Raw genomic sequence first — 20265 nt, 5'->3', positions numbered from 1 at the left:
GTGCTTACAAACTTTATGACATAATCACCCTTGAATACTCAGGACACAATAATTATTACTCTTATATTAAATACTTTTAAATTTTCGTGTTAATATTTAGTATATTTCATTCTTTTTTCAGTTTTGATATATTTTAAATCAGGGGGGTGAGTTACCTTGGTTACCTGACACCCATGGATGTGGTATATAGTGGAGCGTACAGACATTTAAGAGATAGTCTGACAGCCAAGAACTGGGATTGAAATTAGCAACTCTATATATCTCTGCCTCTGAAGACTTCCCACGATGGTTAAAACAGTGACACTGATCCTTTTGATTTATTTGCTGAACTTGCTTCATCTTATTCTTAAGATATTTTTAAGACATATGCTCTCTAGGACAGGGGCAGAATAAAGGTGTTGAATAACTAGATAATACAGATATCAAATGTATTTCTAACATTTCTGCTGTTATTTCTGAAAAATCCCCACTACATATCACTGTGCTAATCGATTTATAAAGTCTCCACTTAAAATAGTTATATAAAATTTGAAGTTGTCAGAGCTGCATATGTTTGGTCCTCCAGGTTGGGGTTGGTCACAAGGCTGAAAACCTTGCTCTGCAAAAACCTGGATGGTCAAACTCAAGACAGACCTGGCAGAATCTTCTAAGGAAGGCTATGGCTCAAAAAGGGCTGTTTTGCACATGATGATGAATGTTCACATTGTGACATTGAGTGGTCTTATCAGTGGATACCAGCATTTCAAAGGAGCAGGCCTATGTCGGTCTTAGTGACCATGTGTCTCATGCAATATGCTTGTACTTTGACAAAAATATCTTTGCTGTACGTCATACCTTGAGCAGGCAACTGTACAGAAGAAAAATCCTGTGTGTTCAACGAGATCTCTTGTGTGGTGATTTTGATTCCCACCATATGTTCAAAATACAATCTATAGTCATTTTTTGTCAAGTGATAGATTGCGGCCATGGATGGATTTTGGATTGATGTCTCAGTTTATTGGACACTTTGATACAACGCATGACCACACCTTACAGTTCACTCTTACTACTACTACTACTACTACTACTACACACACACAGTAGTGTCCACAGTCATATCTTCACTGCCGTTGCTTGGTAGCGGTTTCCAACAGTGGATGATTTCCTTCCTCTAGGTTCCCAAATGCACCCCAACCTCAGCTACCAGCTTCTAACAGCAACAGTTCACAACAATTGAGCCCCAGCAGCCCTCTAACTAACTACAACTGCTGACTGGTCTTGTTTATAACATCTCAGTATGAACCATGAATCACACAGAAAACATATCTTCCATTATTGCACTATTCTTGTTGCCATGGAAACATGCTTCATTCCTCTTCAACCCTGAATATGGATGTGAAATGTTTCTCAGAAGTGTTGGGTTCTCTTCTTCAAGTGTATGGTGCCACAACCCAGAAGACTACACTCTTCACAGGATGTATTGTCTGACAGTGTTCTTATCTTACTCATTTTGGCTGTGAAGGTATAAGCAGTGTGTTCATCAAGAATGTTGGTATCCATCAACAAGGCTGCACTGTATCACAAACCAGATCATAGAATGAAAATAAATATAACTGTGAAGGTAATTAAGGAAACAAACACTGAGAGTTATGGATGGGAGCGTTTAATGGAGCATACAGTGTCATAATTCTGGCTTCTGAATGTGACTCCATATAGTTTTGTAGTTAGGTAACAAGGTTCCAGAAGAATATGCTGCTTCCAATTTGACAGTAGAATCTCTACTATGCTGAAGATGGAAACAGCTGGTTCCTCTAAAATGTTGGTACTGTCTATCAATCTACATGGCATCATTTCCCAGAAGACACTGCAAGAACCTGTAATCTCACCTCATGAAAACTGGCCAGTACACAGTCAATTGATGTATATTGCATTACTAACAGTGAAAGGGTTTTAAAAAAAGATTGAAAGAGTGATCATTAATGAACGTAATGGCCTTAAGACACACAGAAAATGAAATACATGAAGGAAATCCACATATTGAACAGGCACATATGATTTATCCTCCTTTAGTATTATTCATGTCTCTGCCATCTTGAATACCTAGAAGCATACAAGATGATTGCAACAGTATGAACAAAGTTTGAAGGGAATCCAGCATTTAAGGGAAATATGTTCTTGTGATGGTGAAATTTAAGATTATGATCTTCCATGTGCTAACACTTTGTAGCCTTGTAGACAGATATTAATGTTTGAGAGAAATATGCCTACATCATAGGGTGGAAGACGTGACTTCTTCATTGGTGCTTATCTATCAGACTACATGGCCTCACACCCCAGAAGATTTTACTCTTATTAGAGAGGAAAATTTCAACTTACTCTTTGTAAATTGCAGTCCCTTTTATGATACTGTGTAGCTAGTACCATAACCCATAAGATCATCATCTAAATTGTCATTTCCATTTAAACCTCAAATCTGTTGTTCTTTGACTGTTCTCTTTACCATAACAACTGATCCTGTGTTAGCATAACTGAAAAGTTAGGCACAGGTTCTGTTTAAGTATCTACATATACAACATTGCACGCGGTAGCGGGTTCAATGCCCAATGAGGTCATTGGATTTTTCAGTTAACCTAACCCTTCCAGCCGCATTATGGCCCTGGGGACAACTCAACCTCTAACAGAAATAAGTATCAGGAGTCTTCCTGGGGGGTAAAGGGCGATCATCACATAAGGCTGTCTAGAAAATGTGGGAGCCTTGACATCTCACAACCCTATGGACCATCATGGTCTATTACAGGGACAGCTTTACCTTTTCTTTCACAATTTGCTTTGTTTTATATGCAAAACTCATTGCCTGATTATATGAGTAGTTTGGCAAGGATAATGGTCTGCATGTGTATGTGTGTACCAGTGTATAATGTAATGCTGTCTGCCTGCAGATAAGGAGGGCAAAGATAAGGACAAGGAAGGGAAATCACAGCTTCCACACCTTGCTGTTCCTCGTCTCAGTGTCTGTGCTGATGCACAGAAAGTGGACAGGGCCAAGCTTGCACAGACTGAGGTAAGTGACTCATCATCATGGTTTACATGGCTTTCTTTCAACCTAAGATGATAAACTCAGCTGAATCACGAAATATTAGTAAATTGACTGTGTAACTGCTTCCATTACTACCTCCAAACCCTTTTATGTCATATCTGGAATGCTCGTTCAGTTTAGCTGTTTCATTTTCTTCCATTTGTGGATATTCTTACAAGAACACCAACAAACCATTGAATTGTTGCAATATATGTCTATGTGCTGCACAGTTCCCGATAATAGAATTTGACCCGGAGACATTCCGGATCCTGTTGGACTACCTCCACACAGGCTCCTGTCCACTCACATGCTCCAACATCCCAGGGCTAATCTGCGCGGCAGAGCATTATGACCTTCCTGAATTACTACAGGCTTGCTTCCATCATGCAAAGCAGTTCCTCAGGATAGAAGTGGTGAGTACTGCTGCTGTTGTTAGTCATTTTTGTGTCAGAAATAAAATTGTTGCAATCACTCACCAATGACAGCCGTTATTTTTCTGAAATCCTCTGTGATCAGTAGCACTGCCGCAGTTGGAATAACCAAGGCATTTTAATTTTAATAAAAATTAATAATCATTGTATGAATCAAAAATCTGACCCACAAGTATGGCTGATACTCAGAGAAGTAAGTTGTGCAAGGTTTTGCTTACTAGTACTTGTGTCTGAATATATATTTGCTGTAATGTCATTTATAGTCAAAACTATAAAATTTTTCAGTCAGATTCAGAGATTCATAAAGTGAACACTACACAGAGACATGAGTATTCCAAAAGGATATATATCATGTGATAAGTAAATTGTGTAACAAGCTCATAGTGGAAATTTAGAGTCTATTTGCTGATGGAAGATAGTTTCAGTTGGCAATTAAACAATATTTTTCAGACACTTTCTCTTGTGTTGATGAATCTGTAAATTTTACATAATTATCAGGTTCTTAATTGTAAGAGGAATTATAATGCCCACTGTGGAATAATATGTGCAATTCCTCATTTATGTAAAAATTAGTATGTCATACATCTTCTCCTTGTTCTGTTATAACTTTCTCGTTGTGTTTTGTTGTGCTGTGTTGTGTTTGCACACTGACTTGCTCCACATCATAAGTTATCAGACCCCATGGAATAATCTATTTAATGTCGTGAGTTGAGGTCAAGGTTCTTAATGAGCCCAAACAATATTGTGGGCACACAGTGGACCCAGTAGATGTCTGATTGCTTAAGGGGCAACTAGAAATTGTCTTCCCCAAGTAAATTCTCGATGCTCAATGTCACACACAAATGGCGTTCAATGCATAGCCTAATTTCTGGGCATGATACTCATTTGTACAAAACAAATAAAGACCTGTAACTTTTACAAATAAATCTGGGTCAGTATTCAAGGTATCTTACAGTTCTGCACCATTATAGAATATTCAACATTGCACCTCTTATCAGATTTGAAGCTTTCATGGCAAGTAAATACAGTGAAGTCTTGTCAGGCAGTCAGCTGTCTCGAGATGGAATGGATTTCTACTGTTTCAAGACCTGTTACTATCTCTATCATCAGGAATTGATGTGGTTAGCAATGCTGCCATAAATTGTATTTATAAATGTAACCGGTTTCATGGCACCCAGTGCCTGCTATCCTGAGGAACTGTGTTTGTAAATACAGAATATAACAGCATTGCTCATCACATCAATCCCTGATGATGGAAACGGTTACAGGTTACGAAACATTAGAAATCCATTCCATCTTGATATCATCTAGAAAATTCATTGCACTGGTAAATGTAAAGTTGTCCCTGTGCTGAATTAATTAGGCGCCATGCAATTAAGGTATTTGAGGGAAGAGAGGTGTAGCATCCCCATTCTTGGCCTCAGTACAAGATGGAGGTGAGTGGTGAGCTTCACACTCTGGCTGCTTTACCTCCGGGGAAATGTCTCCTGATATCCATTGGATAGGAGGTTGAGTGGGTCTCAGAGCCAGTATGGACACTACAGAGTAGAGAGAAATCTCTTGCCCCAGATAGGAATCAGACTCCACCTGTCCAGCCTATAGCCCACTGCTGTACTGACTGAGTTATGCCAACACTCAACCCCTTGTAAATGAAATAAAACAAAGATTTTACATTTAAAATACAGGTTTTGTATAAAGTACTAACTTCTTTACTGTGTAACAAAACAAGAACAGGACCAGATATGGGACCCCTAACTTAAAGCCTGAGGATGTGGTAGTGTCCTGCCTTGTCAGGAGTGTCACACGCCTTGGGGAGTGATGACAGATGAGTATGGAGCAATTGTACTATGATGATTAGCAGGGAAAAGCTGAAGCAACTCGGAGATTCACCTGCTGCAATGTCACTTCGTCTGCCACTAGGGACTGAACCTGAGGCTTTGCAGTAAGACACCAGCTTTAACACAGTCTCAGGTTTTATATGGTAGAATAAAATAACAGAAATGTCATTGAAAAAAACGATTAACTGCCCATAATATTTGATTGTAAATAATATTGTAATTTGAATGGACACAGCGTTGCTAGTCAGCTGACCATCAAACAGCTTGCAGCCAAATACACACAAGGCAAGAATGGGAGTGTGGCATTTTCTATGCAGTCAGCGCCATGACTGTTGCTATGCGATCATTCAGTAAACACGTTCCAACAATACAGGCTGTTTTCTGCACGGTCAGTACAGAGGCTATGTGATGACAGTTAGAGACAGAACAGATGGAGTGTATTTGAAAGTGTTATAGTGTGTTTATGGAACAATAAGAGTGACAGCAACGGGACATTCGTAGAAGACTGTGAAGATTTAAAGTGTGATTTCAAGACCTTAATTGTGTGCAATATTTGGAGTGATTTGAAGCTCTAATTTCTGTGTTGAGACACATTACCCGAAGAGGACTAGTTTGTGTGTGTGGGAGTGTGCATGTGCACGTGCAGCAGTGAATTATGAGATGAATGTAAATCAATGATAGCACTGTATTTAAGTGTAACTAAAAAGTGTGTAACCAAGCTGCTAATAAATCCAGTCATCCGAACTGGAACCCGTCATTTCGTCATGTGTACCCCCCTACACATGACAATATCATTAAAGTGTTACTGCCAAATAGGAACCCCTGTCACATTAAAAGAACTGATTGATCTATGTCTGTCAGCATTAATATGCTTTGACCCAAAGAATTAATTTCATGTAGGCATGCATACAGTTATTTAACCCTTTGAAGCATACTTTTCTTATGAATAACTTTAAAAGTTCAGTTCCTACCTTGCAGAAAACATCCTGTGTCTCCATTACAGGGGTCACTTGGTTAATGCTGTTTAGAAAAATAATCACTGTTTCTTATGACAATTATATGAAACATACAGATATATTAAATGAGCAAAATGCGGTGTCTCTTTAATGTTAGAGTAGGGGGTACACATGCCAAACACTGTATCTTGCAGGGTTAAGTCAGTTCTTCTCAATAAGAAATATAAATGTAATACTTAATTACAGTACAATTTGTAAATTTCACTTCAGTCGTCGATTCCAAAGCTTTAGGGAATATAGAATCTTGAAAACAATGTGACCAGTTCCACAATGAATGCCTATACTTTGTACAGGCGTGCCTTGAACGTTCATCTTTGTACACTGGATTACGATATATTTATCCTGGTACAATTCAGTATTTAGAAATATTGTATATTCAGCATCCGTCTGGTTGTCTGTTGGTAAAATATTTTGTATTTAAGTTCATCAAATACAGAAGTCACTGAAATTATGACTTCATCAAGAGAATAGCTTGGGACTGAATTGATCTGCTGTGTTTTACAGGTCTGTATGATGCTCTGTTCGCTAGAGAACTATTACTGGAGATACACTTCTGCCTCTGAGCTTGTCAATATGATTCTTGCCTTTGTGGAAGGAAGATCACACCAGGTAAAGCACAAATAAAATTATTTATGCTCTTGTCAGTGAAGTTGCTTCATCATTAGATGGTGATGTAGGTCATTAACCCATCAGAAAGTTACTACATTCTATTTTCAACATATGATATGCATCAGTATCATTGTACACACAGGATTTTCTTCTGTGAGATTGTCTGCTCAGGGTATGACATACCCTCAGTGATGTTTTACATGGGTAATATTATTCACATTCATCTTCATTTCTTCTTTTTTCTCCCCCTATTTCTCCTAATTATCCTCATATCCCTTCTTTTCTTTTTGTTTCTTTTCTTATTCATTTCTGTCTTCATCATGATGAAGTAACTCTACGGCCAGTTCTACATTTCCCTCTCTTTCTTGGTCTTCACACACTTTTCCTCTTTGTTAATTTGTACCCAGAAGTCTCTGCACAAACATTTTTATTATTATCAGAGGTTCAAAAATATTGCCATTTCCTCACTTGAGGAAAGTTAATCTTTTGAGCTGGTGACCACAAGTTCACAGTAGCCTCTAATATTAATAGACATTATTTAAATTTTTTCACTCCTTGAAGATCTATGTTAAGTGCTGTACTGCAGCATCCTGTTGCATGCCACTTGTTTTCACTTCTCACTTCACTGTCTCACATGCAACTTAAAATCTTAAAATTCACTTCAAATTTTAACATTTCCAACATCAATTTGAAGCACCTGATGATGACCATATACTGGTCAAAACATGTAGTGCACCAATGATTTAAAAGTCACAGTGAATTTTAAAAGTTGCATGTGAGACAGCATAATAAGATGTGAAAATTTATGACAAAATTGTCACTGCTAATCTCCGTCAGCAACATAATGTAGTCTTCTCAGTCAATCAGGTGTGTCAGTATGGAGTTGGTTTACAGCTTTTCAGAGACTGTCTCTGTCTCTGTCATTCAGAGTTGATGCGAGGAGTATCATATTTGCATGATATATTTATACATGAGATTGCCTTCTGTTCAAGTCCCAGAGTGTGTGCGAAACAGTCAATCAGTGACTCAGTCATTCAGTCATCTGCATTCGTTGCTATGCATTAGCCGTTCTTAACTTAAGAAGCATTATATGACATTAGGAGCCGGGATAGCATAGTCGGTATAGCTACTGGATATGAGCTGGATGACCAGGGGAAGTTAGAGTTCAAGGTCTGATAGGGGTGAGAATTTTCTCTTCTCCACATCGTCCAGACCAACTCTGGGGTCCACCCAACCTCGTATCCATTGGGTACCAGGGGACAAAGCGACTGGGACTTGAATCTGACTACTGACCTCCAGCTAGTGCTGAGTTCAAGAAAATGTGGATCAATACCTCCTCTCCCCCATATATCTCCATTGCATAGTACTTAATTAGTTAAACACAGGAACAACTTTACCTTTTTATCTTTCATATGGTATGATTTACAAAGTGAATCCAGAGGATCAATCAGCTCTTCTCCATTTGGTCTGTGTCGGGACCAGGCATAACGGACCATCTCAATCCACCCACTGTTCCGAACACACTCCACGCTTGAACATATGGTAACCTTGTATATAAACACAATGTGTGAACACAGCACACAATTTTATCTTTACCTTCACATCACTCTCTGATGATGGAGGGCAGTCTCAGAAACACTGGATATCCACTACACGTTGACATGGCCAATCATCTGAGAAGATTTAATTGCATACTCACTTCATGAAAGCTTGAAATAATAATACATAATAATAATTCGGTTCTTTATTATTTATGTGCTGAGCCAACAGCCACAAGGCCAATTACAGACAGCACAGTGTAGATAAAAGTAGTTACATACAGGACAAACACATTAGTCATAAAGACTAATTAAAGGTAAGCACTGGAGAAAAAAAAAAACATTAATGCATAGAAGGAAATAATAACAGCAACAACAACAAAAATAATAATAAAAGCAGTGGTGGTGGCGGTAGCAGCAGCAACAGTAGTGGTGGTAGTAGTAGTACACCAATAACAATAGCAGTTCTGACAATAATAACAATGATAATGACAACAACAAAGAATAAAAATGACAGTGATAATGACAATAACAGTGATGATGGCATCTTTTGTTGAAGTTGTTCCAGGTACAAGATTTCCTAACTCTGTCAGAGTCCATGGTTCAAATGATAATGTCCCGCACCTTAGAGGTGCCTGAGGTGTGCAAGTTTGAAGCAATGCTGGGATGGGCACGCCACAAAATACGCACAAAGACCTCGTCCAAAATGGATGCCAAGTTGGAATTCAGATGCACTATGGAACGATTATCGCGTGACCTCAAGCTGTACAGGATTTCACCTCAGGATCTCATCAAGGTCTACTAGCAGTTGCACTTTAAAGTTGTTAAAGTGACAGAACCCTGAAACAATTCAGGCTTTGCCATATCACTGTGTCCTTTTCCACTGAAATGTGCCAAGTGTCAAAATTTTTATGTTCATAAAATTTTATATTACTCACAGCATGTGACATTTATTGGGATTTTATCAGAACTACAAAATTCAAGAAACATTTGTGGAAACTTTCTTCCCTACACCTGAAGTTCTTAAAAGTTACATTATATACCCATGAGAAATAGCAGTTATGGCAACCTGGTACTGTAGGAATTAAAACTGACTCTTCTCCTTTCACTGCATCACATAACACCATTCACTACGTTATGAATATCCATTTTTGTTATTTCTTTTTCTATATTTTCACCATAAAATTGCAATATTTTAGGAAAATGGTGAGAAAATAATATGCAGTAAAGGGATAAACATTTCATCACATTAGTGTAGATGAAATCACTGCACTCAAGTATATGCCAGTCTGTAACGTTCATAATTCATATGCAAAAGTGTATGAAGTCTGCTATTTTATGGAGACATGCTGACCCATCACACTTTTTAAGGATGGCATGGTCCATCAGGTGCAAGTGTGAGGCTGCCTCTGCCAAAACATGTAATGGCAATATTTTATATTTTCACGAACTTGAGTGAGTTATTGGATATATTGACCACTTTAACACACGATTCATGAATACACTTAATTATAATGCCATCACTAATTTCTACACTTTACAAATCACTAGAGCACATACAAAATCTTTCCCAGCCTGCAGTGTCTTCTCTAGGAGTTGCCTGGAAGGGCTCCAGCAGGGACTATTCCTCTGCTTCCAGGCTCAAGTCCATTCTAAATGGCCGCTCCTTTCCAACTGACTAGGGCATCACTTCATCGTTTTTTTATAACCCCTCAGCGTGGACCACCACTGAAAACCACATTTCCAACAGTACCTCCACTGTTGCACACAGCCTGTTGCTGTGGGAACCTGTTTGTTTGCGATCATTGACTAGAAACAAATGTTGTTTCAGAGCCATTCGCTAGCAATGGCTGTTTCTCTGGCTCCACATTTCATGCTTTGAGCAAATATGGCACAATAATAAACATGTTGCATTTGATGGGCCTTGCTGACTCATTAATCCACACATTGTACTTCTGAGATTTCTGAAAACATGCCCATAATGCTTTCCGCAAATGACCTTTAAATAACAAAAGAAATAATTCATATGAAAACTCGTTCTTTCATCTAATCATTGGTATTTCACACTTGATGCCATCTCCTGACAAAAATGCTACACTAATTGATTCATAATGAGTCAGTCTCTTTGACTGTGTTGGTTTTAATCGAGCACCCCAAACCAATCTAATCAGCACATGATGTGCAAAAGGTTAAGTTAGTAACCCAGGAGAGGGGGCATGTGGTAGCATAGTTAGTTGAGGCACTATGCTGCTGGCCATAAGATCGCGGAATCGAATCCCGATGAGGTTATTGAAGTTTTCAATTGACCTAATCCTTCCAGCCACACTATGGCCCTGAGCTCAACACAGCCTCTAATAGAAATGAGTACCAGGAATCTTCCTGGGGTTAACGGATGGCAGGCGCGTAAGGCTGACAACCTTACCGTCATCTGTGAGTCAGTTGTCTAGAAGCTGTGGGAGCCTCGACCCCTCACACCCCTCTGGGCCTTCATGGCCTGTTACAGGGACAGTTTAACCTTTTTTACCTTTATCCAGGGGAGAGCACTGTGTGTGTCTAATCTTACTTATTTTCTTCAGATTGTGCTGCCAACTAAAGCTATTAAGAATGAGCGCATCCTGGATACACTGATGTTTCAAGCCAATACTGGCATGTATCGGGTACAGGATAGTTATCTGGCAGCATGCCAACAGAGGCTTCAGCAACAAGACTCTAGAGTCAGCGAATGGGAATCTTTTGATTGTGGCATGTAACATGGTAAGTGTGATCATAAGCATTGCACAGGTACTGATCTGTGGCCCCACACCAAGAAGGTCCCGTGCCGCAACATGGAGCATACCGCAATTAAGAATGGAGTTAACAGCCTTCAGTCGAAGTCAAAGTCATATTGCGACAGACGGTCGGTCAGTCAGTCAGTCAGTCAGTCAGTCAGATAGTCAGTCTTGGTGTTCAGCCCAATCTGGGGCTTATGACCACATGTTTCTGTGGGGCGCCCTCTCTGACAAGAGGACAGGTCTGTCTTTTGTCAGAGTCATTGTCTGCAGTAGAAAGTCATTTGTCGTAGTGTAAAGGATATTTACATTTTACATGTTAAACGTGTTAATAAATGTGTATAAAATATATACAGAGCCTCTGTCAGTCCAGGCTCAGTACAGCAGATTATGCCCTATTTCTAGTAGCTTCTGCTACAACAGCAGTCTAGTCACTTGAATGGTCATATGTTTGATCTCCACCAAGTTTAAGCCTCTTACACTTTTTGTGTCAGGCTTCACCTTGTCCAATATAGTGAAACAGTCTTCAGATGTGGGATATATTGAATAAATATAGTCACAGACTCCTGACAATGGGTGGTCCTGTAACTTGGAGTTTGGTAGGTATATATCCAGTGATAGGGGATAGCTCTTTCTAAGGGACCCAATAGAGTAGGTGTCTACCTCCCTATCTGAGGGCAGAAAGAGATCCAGTTCCTGAAATATTGTGTTCTATAGGGTTTTCTCTGGAATACCAGATACGTATTTGACAAAGCCCAAAACCCCACTTATTCTGAGTTTTGATAGGGGATTAACATCTTATAACCTTAAAAAGTAATGGCATGTTGGAAGATGGTACACTAGCCTTGGGCTTTTCTGCATGGAGTTTAGTTGACATGTTAGTTGCCAAGTCCCCACACTAAAAACTCAGCTACCAGTTGTACCTTTTAACCGCCATCTTTGAGCTGATTGTCTAGATAATGTGGGACACCCTATGGGCCTTCACGGCCTGTTACAGGGATAGCTTTACTTTTTTTTTTTNTTTTTTTTTTTTTTTTTTTTTTTTTTTTTTTTTTTTTTGGCTGGATGCTGGATGTAACTACATTTGAAATGGAAGAGAAAATGTGAATAACAAGCTTCAGAAAGCTACACTTGAAGTCTTCTGTATTTGAATGATAGCTTTAGGATAAAATTACTTTTATGTATCACAGTGGCAAACCTGTCGGTTGACGGGATCAGTGCTGGTACACAGTAAACTTAACATAACTGATGATGCCATGGCAGTAAGTATATTGATCATGTACAAGAAATCGCTACAGGTACATTTTTTCTTTTGCTTATTCACTAATTTGTTAATTTTTGTTGGCAGCTTTAACTGATCTTGACTGGTACACTGGAAGATCATGAAAAACTGGGTGTTGTGTATTGGAATATACTCGCAACCCTTAGTGAGCAGTGTTCTTGGGTTTGTAAAGAAGAGACAAGGCATTTATACAAACACAACAGGATGTGAACAAAGACGATAACATTTACGTCCAGAATGTAGTATACATACTCATTAATTTTAGCTTCATATATATATATTTTCTCCCCTACTCCCCGTTAAAGTATATATACATTTATTTATCTTGGGAGAGAAAAAAGGCATAATACCTTTAGTCTTGCTGATGGTCTGGAATGTGAACTACTTTGACAATATCCTCGCACAATTCCCAAGACTTCCCGAGCAGAATCCTGAGTAGCAAAACAATGGTGAGATCCTTAGGGCTGGTAATTTTTTCACTTTTTATATAAATCATGTCTTTGTATCCTAAACAGAATGAAAGCTAATCTTCTCTTCCATGGTGTAACACTTCCAAATCTTTCAGTCTTGCTAGTTTTCATAGCAATATGTCACAATATTTTTGTTCATCTGTTGTAAAATTGGGCCTTTATGGTTCTCTGTGACGATTTTTAATCAAGTGGTTGAATTTCTGATTACTTGCCTCAGTTTCAACTGCAGCAAATTCCCTGGTTTAATCTGTTCATACCAACAAAGCTACATCTTATGAATAACATTGTGATACCTAGCAGATATTCATAATAGAATATATAACATTTTAATAAATTAATATTTGGATGGTTTTGTATTTACTGCAGGTGATTCAATAAATAACATTTACTATAACCACGACTGCAGAAACTCAAGGCATCGGTTCTTTACACTTCGAAATTGGCTACAGACATTTTAAATTGCAACATACTTATGTTCACATGATTATTGTGAGTGTTTCAGATTTACATTCTGATAGCAATCGATTTTTCTCTCTTCAGCACAGGATTTCTATCAGAACAGTGACTACCACAATAGGCTTATATATGTATCTTATGTCCAGTTACATTGATATTATTGGATATTTTGACAATGACTGAAGTTTTAATGTCACTAGATGTCCTCTGTGACTGTCATTATTCATTGATGTTCACCACTGTTTTGTTTATTCATTCTACATTGTATGCACAAGATTGTCTAAAGAAACGCTGCCGGATCTGTTGAATGTAAGTAGTGTACAGCTGTGGTAAATTATTTGAGTCACCTGTTGCCGAATTTTTCATATTTTAAATATCAGATTTGTTACAATACACGTTACATATATGAATTTATAAGAGACAGAAAAAATCCAAGACATGGAATTGTAATGTAATTTGTAAATACAGCTGGCTGTTGTAAAACCACATTCTGAGAAGAGTGATAATTCCTGTCAAAAACTTTTACCTATCAATGTATACAGGGGTTAAATTAATTGAAGGTTTTATTATTACCAGTGTCACTACAGAGACAGTTAAGGTTATGTGAAATATTGAGCCTTTTCTTTTAAGCTCATAGGATGTCATTTTGTGAAAAATCCATTTAGCAATGCTGTATTGCATATATTTTACCCCTTTTATGCTGGGCCCCGCTATAGCAGTCCACACTGTCTATATTATAACATAATATTAGAACTGAGATTGAAAAGTAACCAAATTTTGGAGTCCGACATGCATTCATTTTACAGCCATTTCAATTTTAGTATGGTTTTACTGCCATATGAATATTTGATTCTTGAAGCTTTCTACTCGTAGTAGGACAGAACTTTTCTTTATAAATTCACATTTAACCTTCTTATTACTAAGCTATGTAATCAAACTACCTGCTAGAAATACTAAGGCTGCTTAGTGGTAAATACCATAACACACGTAACCCCACAATACTTTGGCAGATTACCCTTAGATGCTCACAAGTTTAAGTAAAAAGAATGACTGTTCTTTCATCTAAACACTTGATGCAATCTGTTGACAGAAATGCTGTACTAATTCATTAAAAGTGAGCCAATCTTGTCAACTCTCACAATTGTAACTAAAGTTCGCTGAGCTTGTGGCTTGCAGAGGGTTAAAAATCAGTTGAGATAAAAGAGTAGACATGAGGATCGATGAATATTTTTAAATATGTAAATAGTTAAATGGAATTACAACACAATTACAATATTTCAGATTTTCACAGCAGTGAAGATTCATATTGTGGTCTTCCCAAAAATTTGCAGAAACATATGCCTTCATATCTATGGTAGAAGACTTCTACCCTGAAGGAGGGGGCAGTATATCCAGCCCATCTACCAAACTACTTGGTATCATAATCCAAAAGACCAGAATGTGAATATAGCAATAACTCTTTGGAGAAAGTTGAGAATATGTGGTTATTTGCACATTAATATTTCATAAAATGATAAAAACTCAGAAATAACTTATTGAGAGGTTCCATACAATTGTGAAATTTTACTAGATGGTTATATATATGATTTTGAATGGGAGAATTTAAAGCAAAAACTTGAAATTACTTTACATAAAATATATGCCTGTTTTGACACACAGCAGAAAAAACTTGTATGTGGAATATGAGCAGATTACAAACAGCAGAACTCAGTTTCTGTTGAGCATTAAACATGTTAAGAAATGTCTATATAGCTTAACAGTTCTGTAATCCTTGCTCAGTTTTGTTTGCCTTGGAGACAAAGGGCTTTTTGAAGAAAAAATGTAGGGTTTTAGTCATGAGATGTGTGTTTCATGTTTTCTCTAACTTCTGTTCAAAATATTTTTTGCTCTAATAAATATTTAGCAAGTTATGCACAAGATGCGAAAGGAAAAACATAAGCTCTTCATGTAAAGTACTTATTTTTATACAGCCTTAAGTTACAGTGGAATGTGTAGACATTTTTAGTAAAACTATCCAGTATCAGATTTCTCAGAAATTCATTCAGCAGTTCTTAAGTTGTACATATAGGCGAACATACGTGTACAGGACTATTAAGTTTCTGCTCTTTGTCTGTCATCTCATATTCTAAATATAACACATCGTTTCTGAAACTGAATCGGTTTTCAACCTCAAGTGAAATGCTTAAGAGGCACCCACTCTTTTGGGTTTCTTATGAAGAGTTGATTTGAATCACTGGACCTTATGTTCTTCTAGAAGAGTGGACAATAGGCAGATTCCAGAAACTCGGCTTTTCCAAGTGTTGTACCCCATCCCCAGAACACCTTAGAATCGAGTTGTATCATTTATAGTCGCTGCTGTGAAAATCTCAACTCTCATGAAAAGAAAATATTATTTTCTTGTGCCCAGTCCTATTACACATATATACATGCAATACATGTATATACTGTACTCGTATATTGCATGTTATAATATGAAATGACATTGGTGGGTTTTAAGCACAATGTTTAAAAGTACCAGAAAGTTCCCCCCAGAATATAAAAAAAAAACTAATTTTGAACAGAATATTGTCAAGTGATGCTGGTAGTATTAAAACTCATTATGTCAGTGAACTTTGGTCTTGAAATACTCTCCTTCCATGTTAATTAATTCACTGACTTGTGCAAAGAGTAGGTGTGCCAACTGTACACCTGGACCTTGTGTACCCCTGCTCATTTCTTCCCCTCCTTTCTCTCACGCATTTTCCGCCCAGTCGGATGAATGAACCACAGCTTCCCTTCTCTCCAGGAGGATTGTACTATATTGTTGTAGTTTTGTAAAGCCTTGCTCCATCTTAGTCACATGCTGTATGTGTATATGGAAAACACACACATATATATATACATATATTTTTAAGTACATATGTATAGTGTTGAAAAAATGAGTTTAGAAGTTTTATATGAAAATTTATAAAAACCAACCGAAAGAAAAAGTTGCCCATGGGTGCTTGTATGTGATACTCAAGTAGGTTTATAATTGTAAGAAATCTGTGTTTTCCTAGGCATTCCAAAAGGTGGAGGCCATATTGCTAAACAGTATCCCATATAAATTGTAAACACATAAAAACCCAGTTTGTATGTTTAAAGCAGAGGTTTAAAACAAGTTGCAGTACACAAAAATGGCCTATTATGTGATAAGCGTATCTTTTTGTAATTGGGTGGGGGGGATTGTAAGGAATATGTAAAATTAGATTGGGGTAAGAAAAGTTACATTTCTTGAAGTCCCATACATTACATCTTTGAATACACTTTTTTCAGGTACAAGAATTTTAAAATTCTTGCATCTTAGGTGATTATGGAAGTCAGCTGGGTCTTCTGCAGTGTTATGGGAAGTTAAGGAAATGCTAATGTACAGTAAAATCTAGTTAGGGACTCAAATAAAATCATAGTTACATGTGGTAGTAAAGTGATATTTTCTCATTGAACCACAGTCAAGGGCTGCAATATTTAATTTGAGTCATTGTCATTTAACATAGTGGTTACCATATGTAGCTCTTGATTTAACATTAAAGGAATTTCAAATTTTGCCCATAAAATATATGAATATGTTCCACCTGATTCTCAGAATAAATGGCGATTTTTTCCCTATACTGCATTAACCAGTTGTTCTTTGTGATATGGACAAACCATGTTTCCTGTGTGGTAGCAATTGCATTTTTAAACCGGAAGAAATCTGTGCTTCAAACAGTTAACAAAGGGATAATAATGAGAGTTCATAGTGGTCCCAGTAGCGGTCTGAGTGCTTGTGGTGACTTGAAATTACCCCCATGAAGCCAGCACAAAATTTGGAATATATCCATGCCTTATAATTCACCCTTGTTTCACTCTTCTGTCCTGAAGATGGAGGCAACAGATTTCTCTGAAAAACTAGTAACAGTCTACCAGATACATGGCATCATAAATCATTTGACAGTAATCTTGAAATACTTTGTTGTTTGTAGTCATGTTGTACCTTCGAATGTGGGTTTTACTGTACAAAAAGTGCTCATTTCCTGTGACAAATTGAGGTTAACAGAGCTGAAAATTCTCAAATTTTATATAATTTACTAAAATCTCGCCAAATTATATTGAGTTTTAAAAATACAAATTTGGTATATGCACACAGAATACAGTGTTGTGAAGATATTTCAACCTATTGAAGCAATCTGTTTACAAGTGGCCATTTTACTATGCTAGGATGACAACAGTTTTCAAAGGTGCCCCCCCCCCACTTTCCCTCCTCACACCTTTTATCATTTTATTTGTAAAATTAGATACCAATAGAAACTCTGCTTATTGTTACAAAACTTTTGAACATGTGTTCCAATAGGGTTGCAACCTACCAGAACAAGTAAAATGGAGGAAAGAGTTTGCCTTGTTACATGATGCAGTGTCATGTAAAATCTCAGGTTTATAACAACTATTTGGTTGTGAAAGAAGCTAAAAAATAAAGGAGAAACAAGAAAAATACCCCCTTTCAAGGCACCATTTGTACATGTTATTCAAATTAAAAAATGTGTCCAGTGTGAAGTGGTTTAACCCATTGTGCCTAACTTGTGGGTAGACTGAAAGATGAAAAGGTTACTTCTGAATGTGACTGAACTTTCCAGCTAGCTTTACCCTCTTTGGCATTTGAATAGCATTGCAAGGACATGTAGTATATCACTTAGAAAAGGTCTCAGGGGATTAGATGCTCAAGTGGCCATGCTTCTGACTTGTATTTTGGAGGTGTCCAGTTTGAGGTCCAATTAGGGTGCCAAATATCCTGACTTAGGTTAGCCATAATATTCTTCAGCCCCTCCAGGCAAACGCCAGGATTGTACCTTAACTTAGACCATAACCGCTTCCTTCCACACTATTTCCAATTAATTCCTCGTATTCCAGTTATTAATGCTATATAGTCTGTGTAACTGAGAATGTTGCTAAATAAACTACAAAATAACAGGAAGCACAGGCTAACCAATTGGCTGCCTCGAGCAGCATGTTGTACAACCTCTTTTTAGCACATTGTTAAACAAAAATTAATATTTATTGATCTCTTGTTCATATCGTGACCATTAATTGGCAGTCATCTAAACATGATATGTAATGGTTTAAATATAACTGTGAACTGCAAGTTTGCTCTCTTATTCTGTAATCTTATTCCAGCTGCAACACTGCGATCACTGTGAACAGATAGTGCTTCATTTCTATCACTGTCTCTTTGACTCTTATTTTATGAAATATGACACCAGTAGTGGGTTCTGTTGCAGTGTATGGGAATTTTGTGTCATTAATTGTGACACAGTTTTCAAAAAGACCCAATTTGAATTGTGTGAGAGAGGTGTTTCTCATCACCTGGGATGAAATATAGGCTTGTGCCACATATGTAAACACTGGGGCTAGAAGAACCCACTTTATTAAGGCTGAATTGTGAGAGGACATACAGTATGCAGAGCCAACTGTGCCTAGGTTCATCACAGCCAAATTCTTGACATTGTCTTTAGATACAGTAGTGTTTCATCTTTAAAAAATAAATACACAGAACTGAAAATCACTGCTTATATAAAAAGGTATAAGACATGGAAGTTGTGAGCCATTCTTCTGGCAGTTAGTTGCCAGCTTAAGGCCTATAACGCCTTCTGGACATGCAGAGGCACATTTGGAAAGACCTGGGGATTGAAACCAAAAGTGGTATATTGGCTATACACTGTGATAGTAAGACCCATAATTGGGCCGTGCCATAGCCCAAGCGGTTAGTCGCTGGCTTCCCACCGTGGTGGCCCAAGTTCGATCCCAGGGTCTGGTTAAGTGGGATTTGTGGTGGACAAAGTGGTGCTGGGGCAGGGTTTCTCCAAGTACTTTGGTTTCCCCTGCCAATCTTCATTCCACCAATTGCTTCACAATCACCCTCACCTATCATCTGGGGCTGGTACAATAGGCCAGAAGGGGCTGCAGTACAAGGGACTTAGTCCCACCCTACTAGCAATAAAAAAAAATACCCAGAATTACCTATGCTGCCAGTATCCTACTAGGATTCCCCCCACTGCATCTGCAGATGGAAGCAGAGGCCAAGTTAGGAAATTACAGATTACGTTGCAATGATCAATGGAGACCTAAATCCAAAGGTTTTGGACATGCATGCATGATTCAGGACATGAAAAACGAACCAATCCTACAGATGGGGTCTGATAAAATGATACCAAAACACGTCTATGATAAACCCTTCATGATCAGATTTCCTTATAGAAGTGAATGGAAAGAGGGGTTTCAACCACATAGAAAGGGGAGACTAATCTGTTATACAGATGGTTCCAAGACAAAGGCACTGGAGCTGGAGTGTATTGTGATGGAGCAGGGTGGAAACGTAGTTTCAGCCTTGGTCAGTACACAAAAGTATTCCAGGCAGAAGTGTATGCCATTAAGGCATGCACTGGTGAGAATTTAGATAGAAGCTATAAAATTAGGAACATCTGTATTCTATCAGATAGTCAAGCTGCAATTAAAGCACTTGGTACACACCAAATCACTTCAAAATTGATCTGGGACAGCCACCAATCCCTCATACAACCAGCCAAACATAACAGAGCTCAACTGATATGGCTGCCAGGTCATGAGGGTATTACTGGGAATAAAACCGCAGATCAGCTGGCAAGAACAGAATCTGAACATCCGTTCATTGGACCAGAACCAGCTTGTGGCATCTCAGAGTTGCCAAGAAAGCAATCAGGGACTGGACAGATAGAAATCACAAAAAAAAAAACGCTGGGAATCCACAATTGGACTCAAATAAGCAAAGGGATTCATA

At 37.9% G+C, this 20265-nt stretch overlaps 1 protein-coding gene across 6 annotated transcripts in view; it reads left to right on the top strand.

Annotated features, from left to right (window-relative positions):
• LOC111874180 overlaps window positions 1-18607 on the top strand; it is an 801454-nt gene extending 782847 nt beyond the window's left edge. For 5 of the 6 annotated variants that reach the window (XM_033755358.1, XM_033755360.1, XM_023869458.2 and 2 more), the window contains 6 exons: window positions 2919-3040; window positions 3286-3468; window positions 6845-6949; window positions 9047-9283; window positions 11064-11241; window positions 12604-18607. In XM_033755358.1, coding sequence (XP_033611249.1) covers window positions 2919-3040; window positions 3286-3468; window positions 6845-6949; window positions 9047-9283; window positions 11064-11237 — 821 coding nt within the window. In that variant the 3' untranslated portion in view covers window positions 11238-11241; window positions 12604-18607. Of the gene's footprint in view, window positions 1-2918; window positions 3041-3285; window positions 3469-6844; window positions 6950-9046; window positions 9284-11063; window positions 11242-12603 lie in introns of those variants that run through there. The other variant, XM_033755363.1, reaches the window with a different exon arrangement.
• The last annotated feature ends 1658 nt before the right edge of the window (window positions 18608-20265 follow it).

This window comes from Cryptotermes secundus, unplaced genomic scaffold, assembly GCF_002891405.2.
Source record: "Cryptotermes secundus unplaced genomic scaffold, Csec_1.0 scaffold26, whole genome shotgun sequence".
Taxonomy (NCBI): domain Eukaryota; kingdom Metazoa; phylum Arthropoda; class Insecta; order Blattodea; family Kalotermitidae; genus Cryptotermes; species Cryptotermes secundus.
The sequence above is the reverse complement of the archived record's forward strand: the minus strand, read 5'-3'. Positions and strand labels throughout refer to the sequence as shown.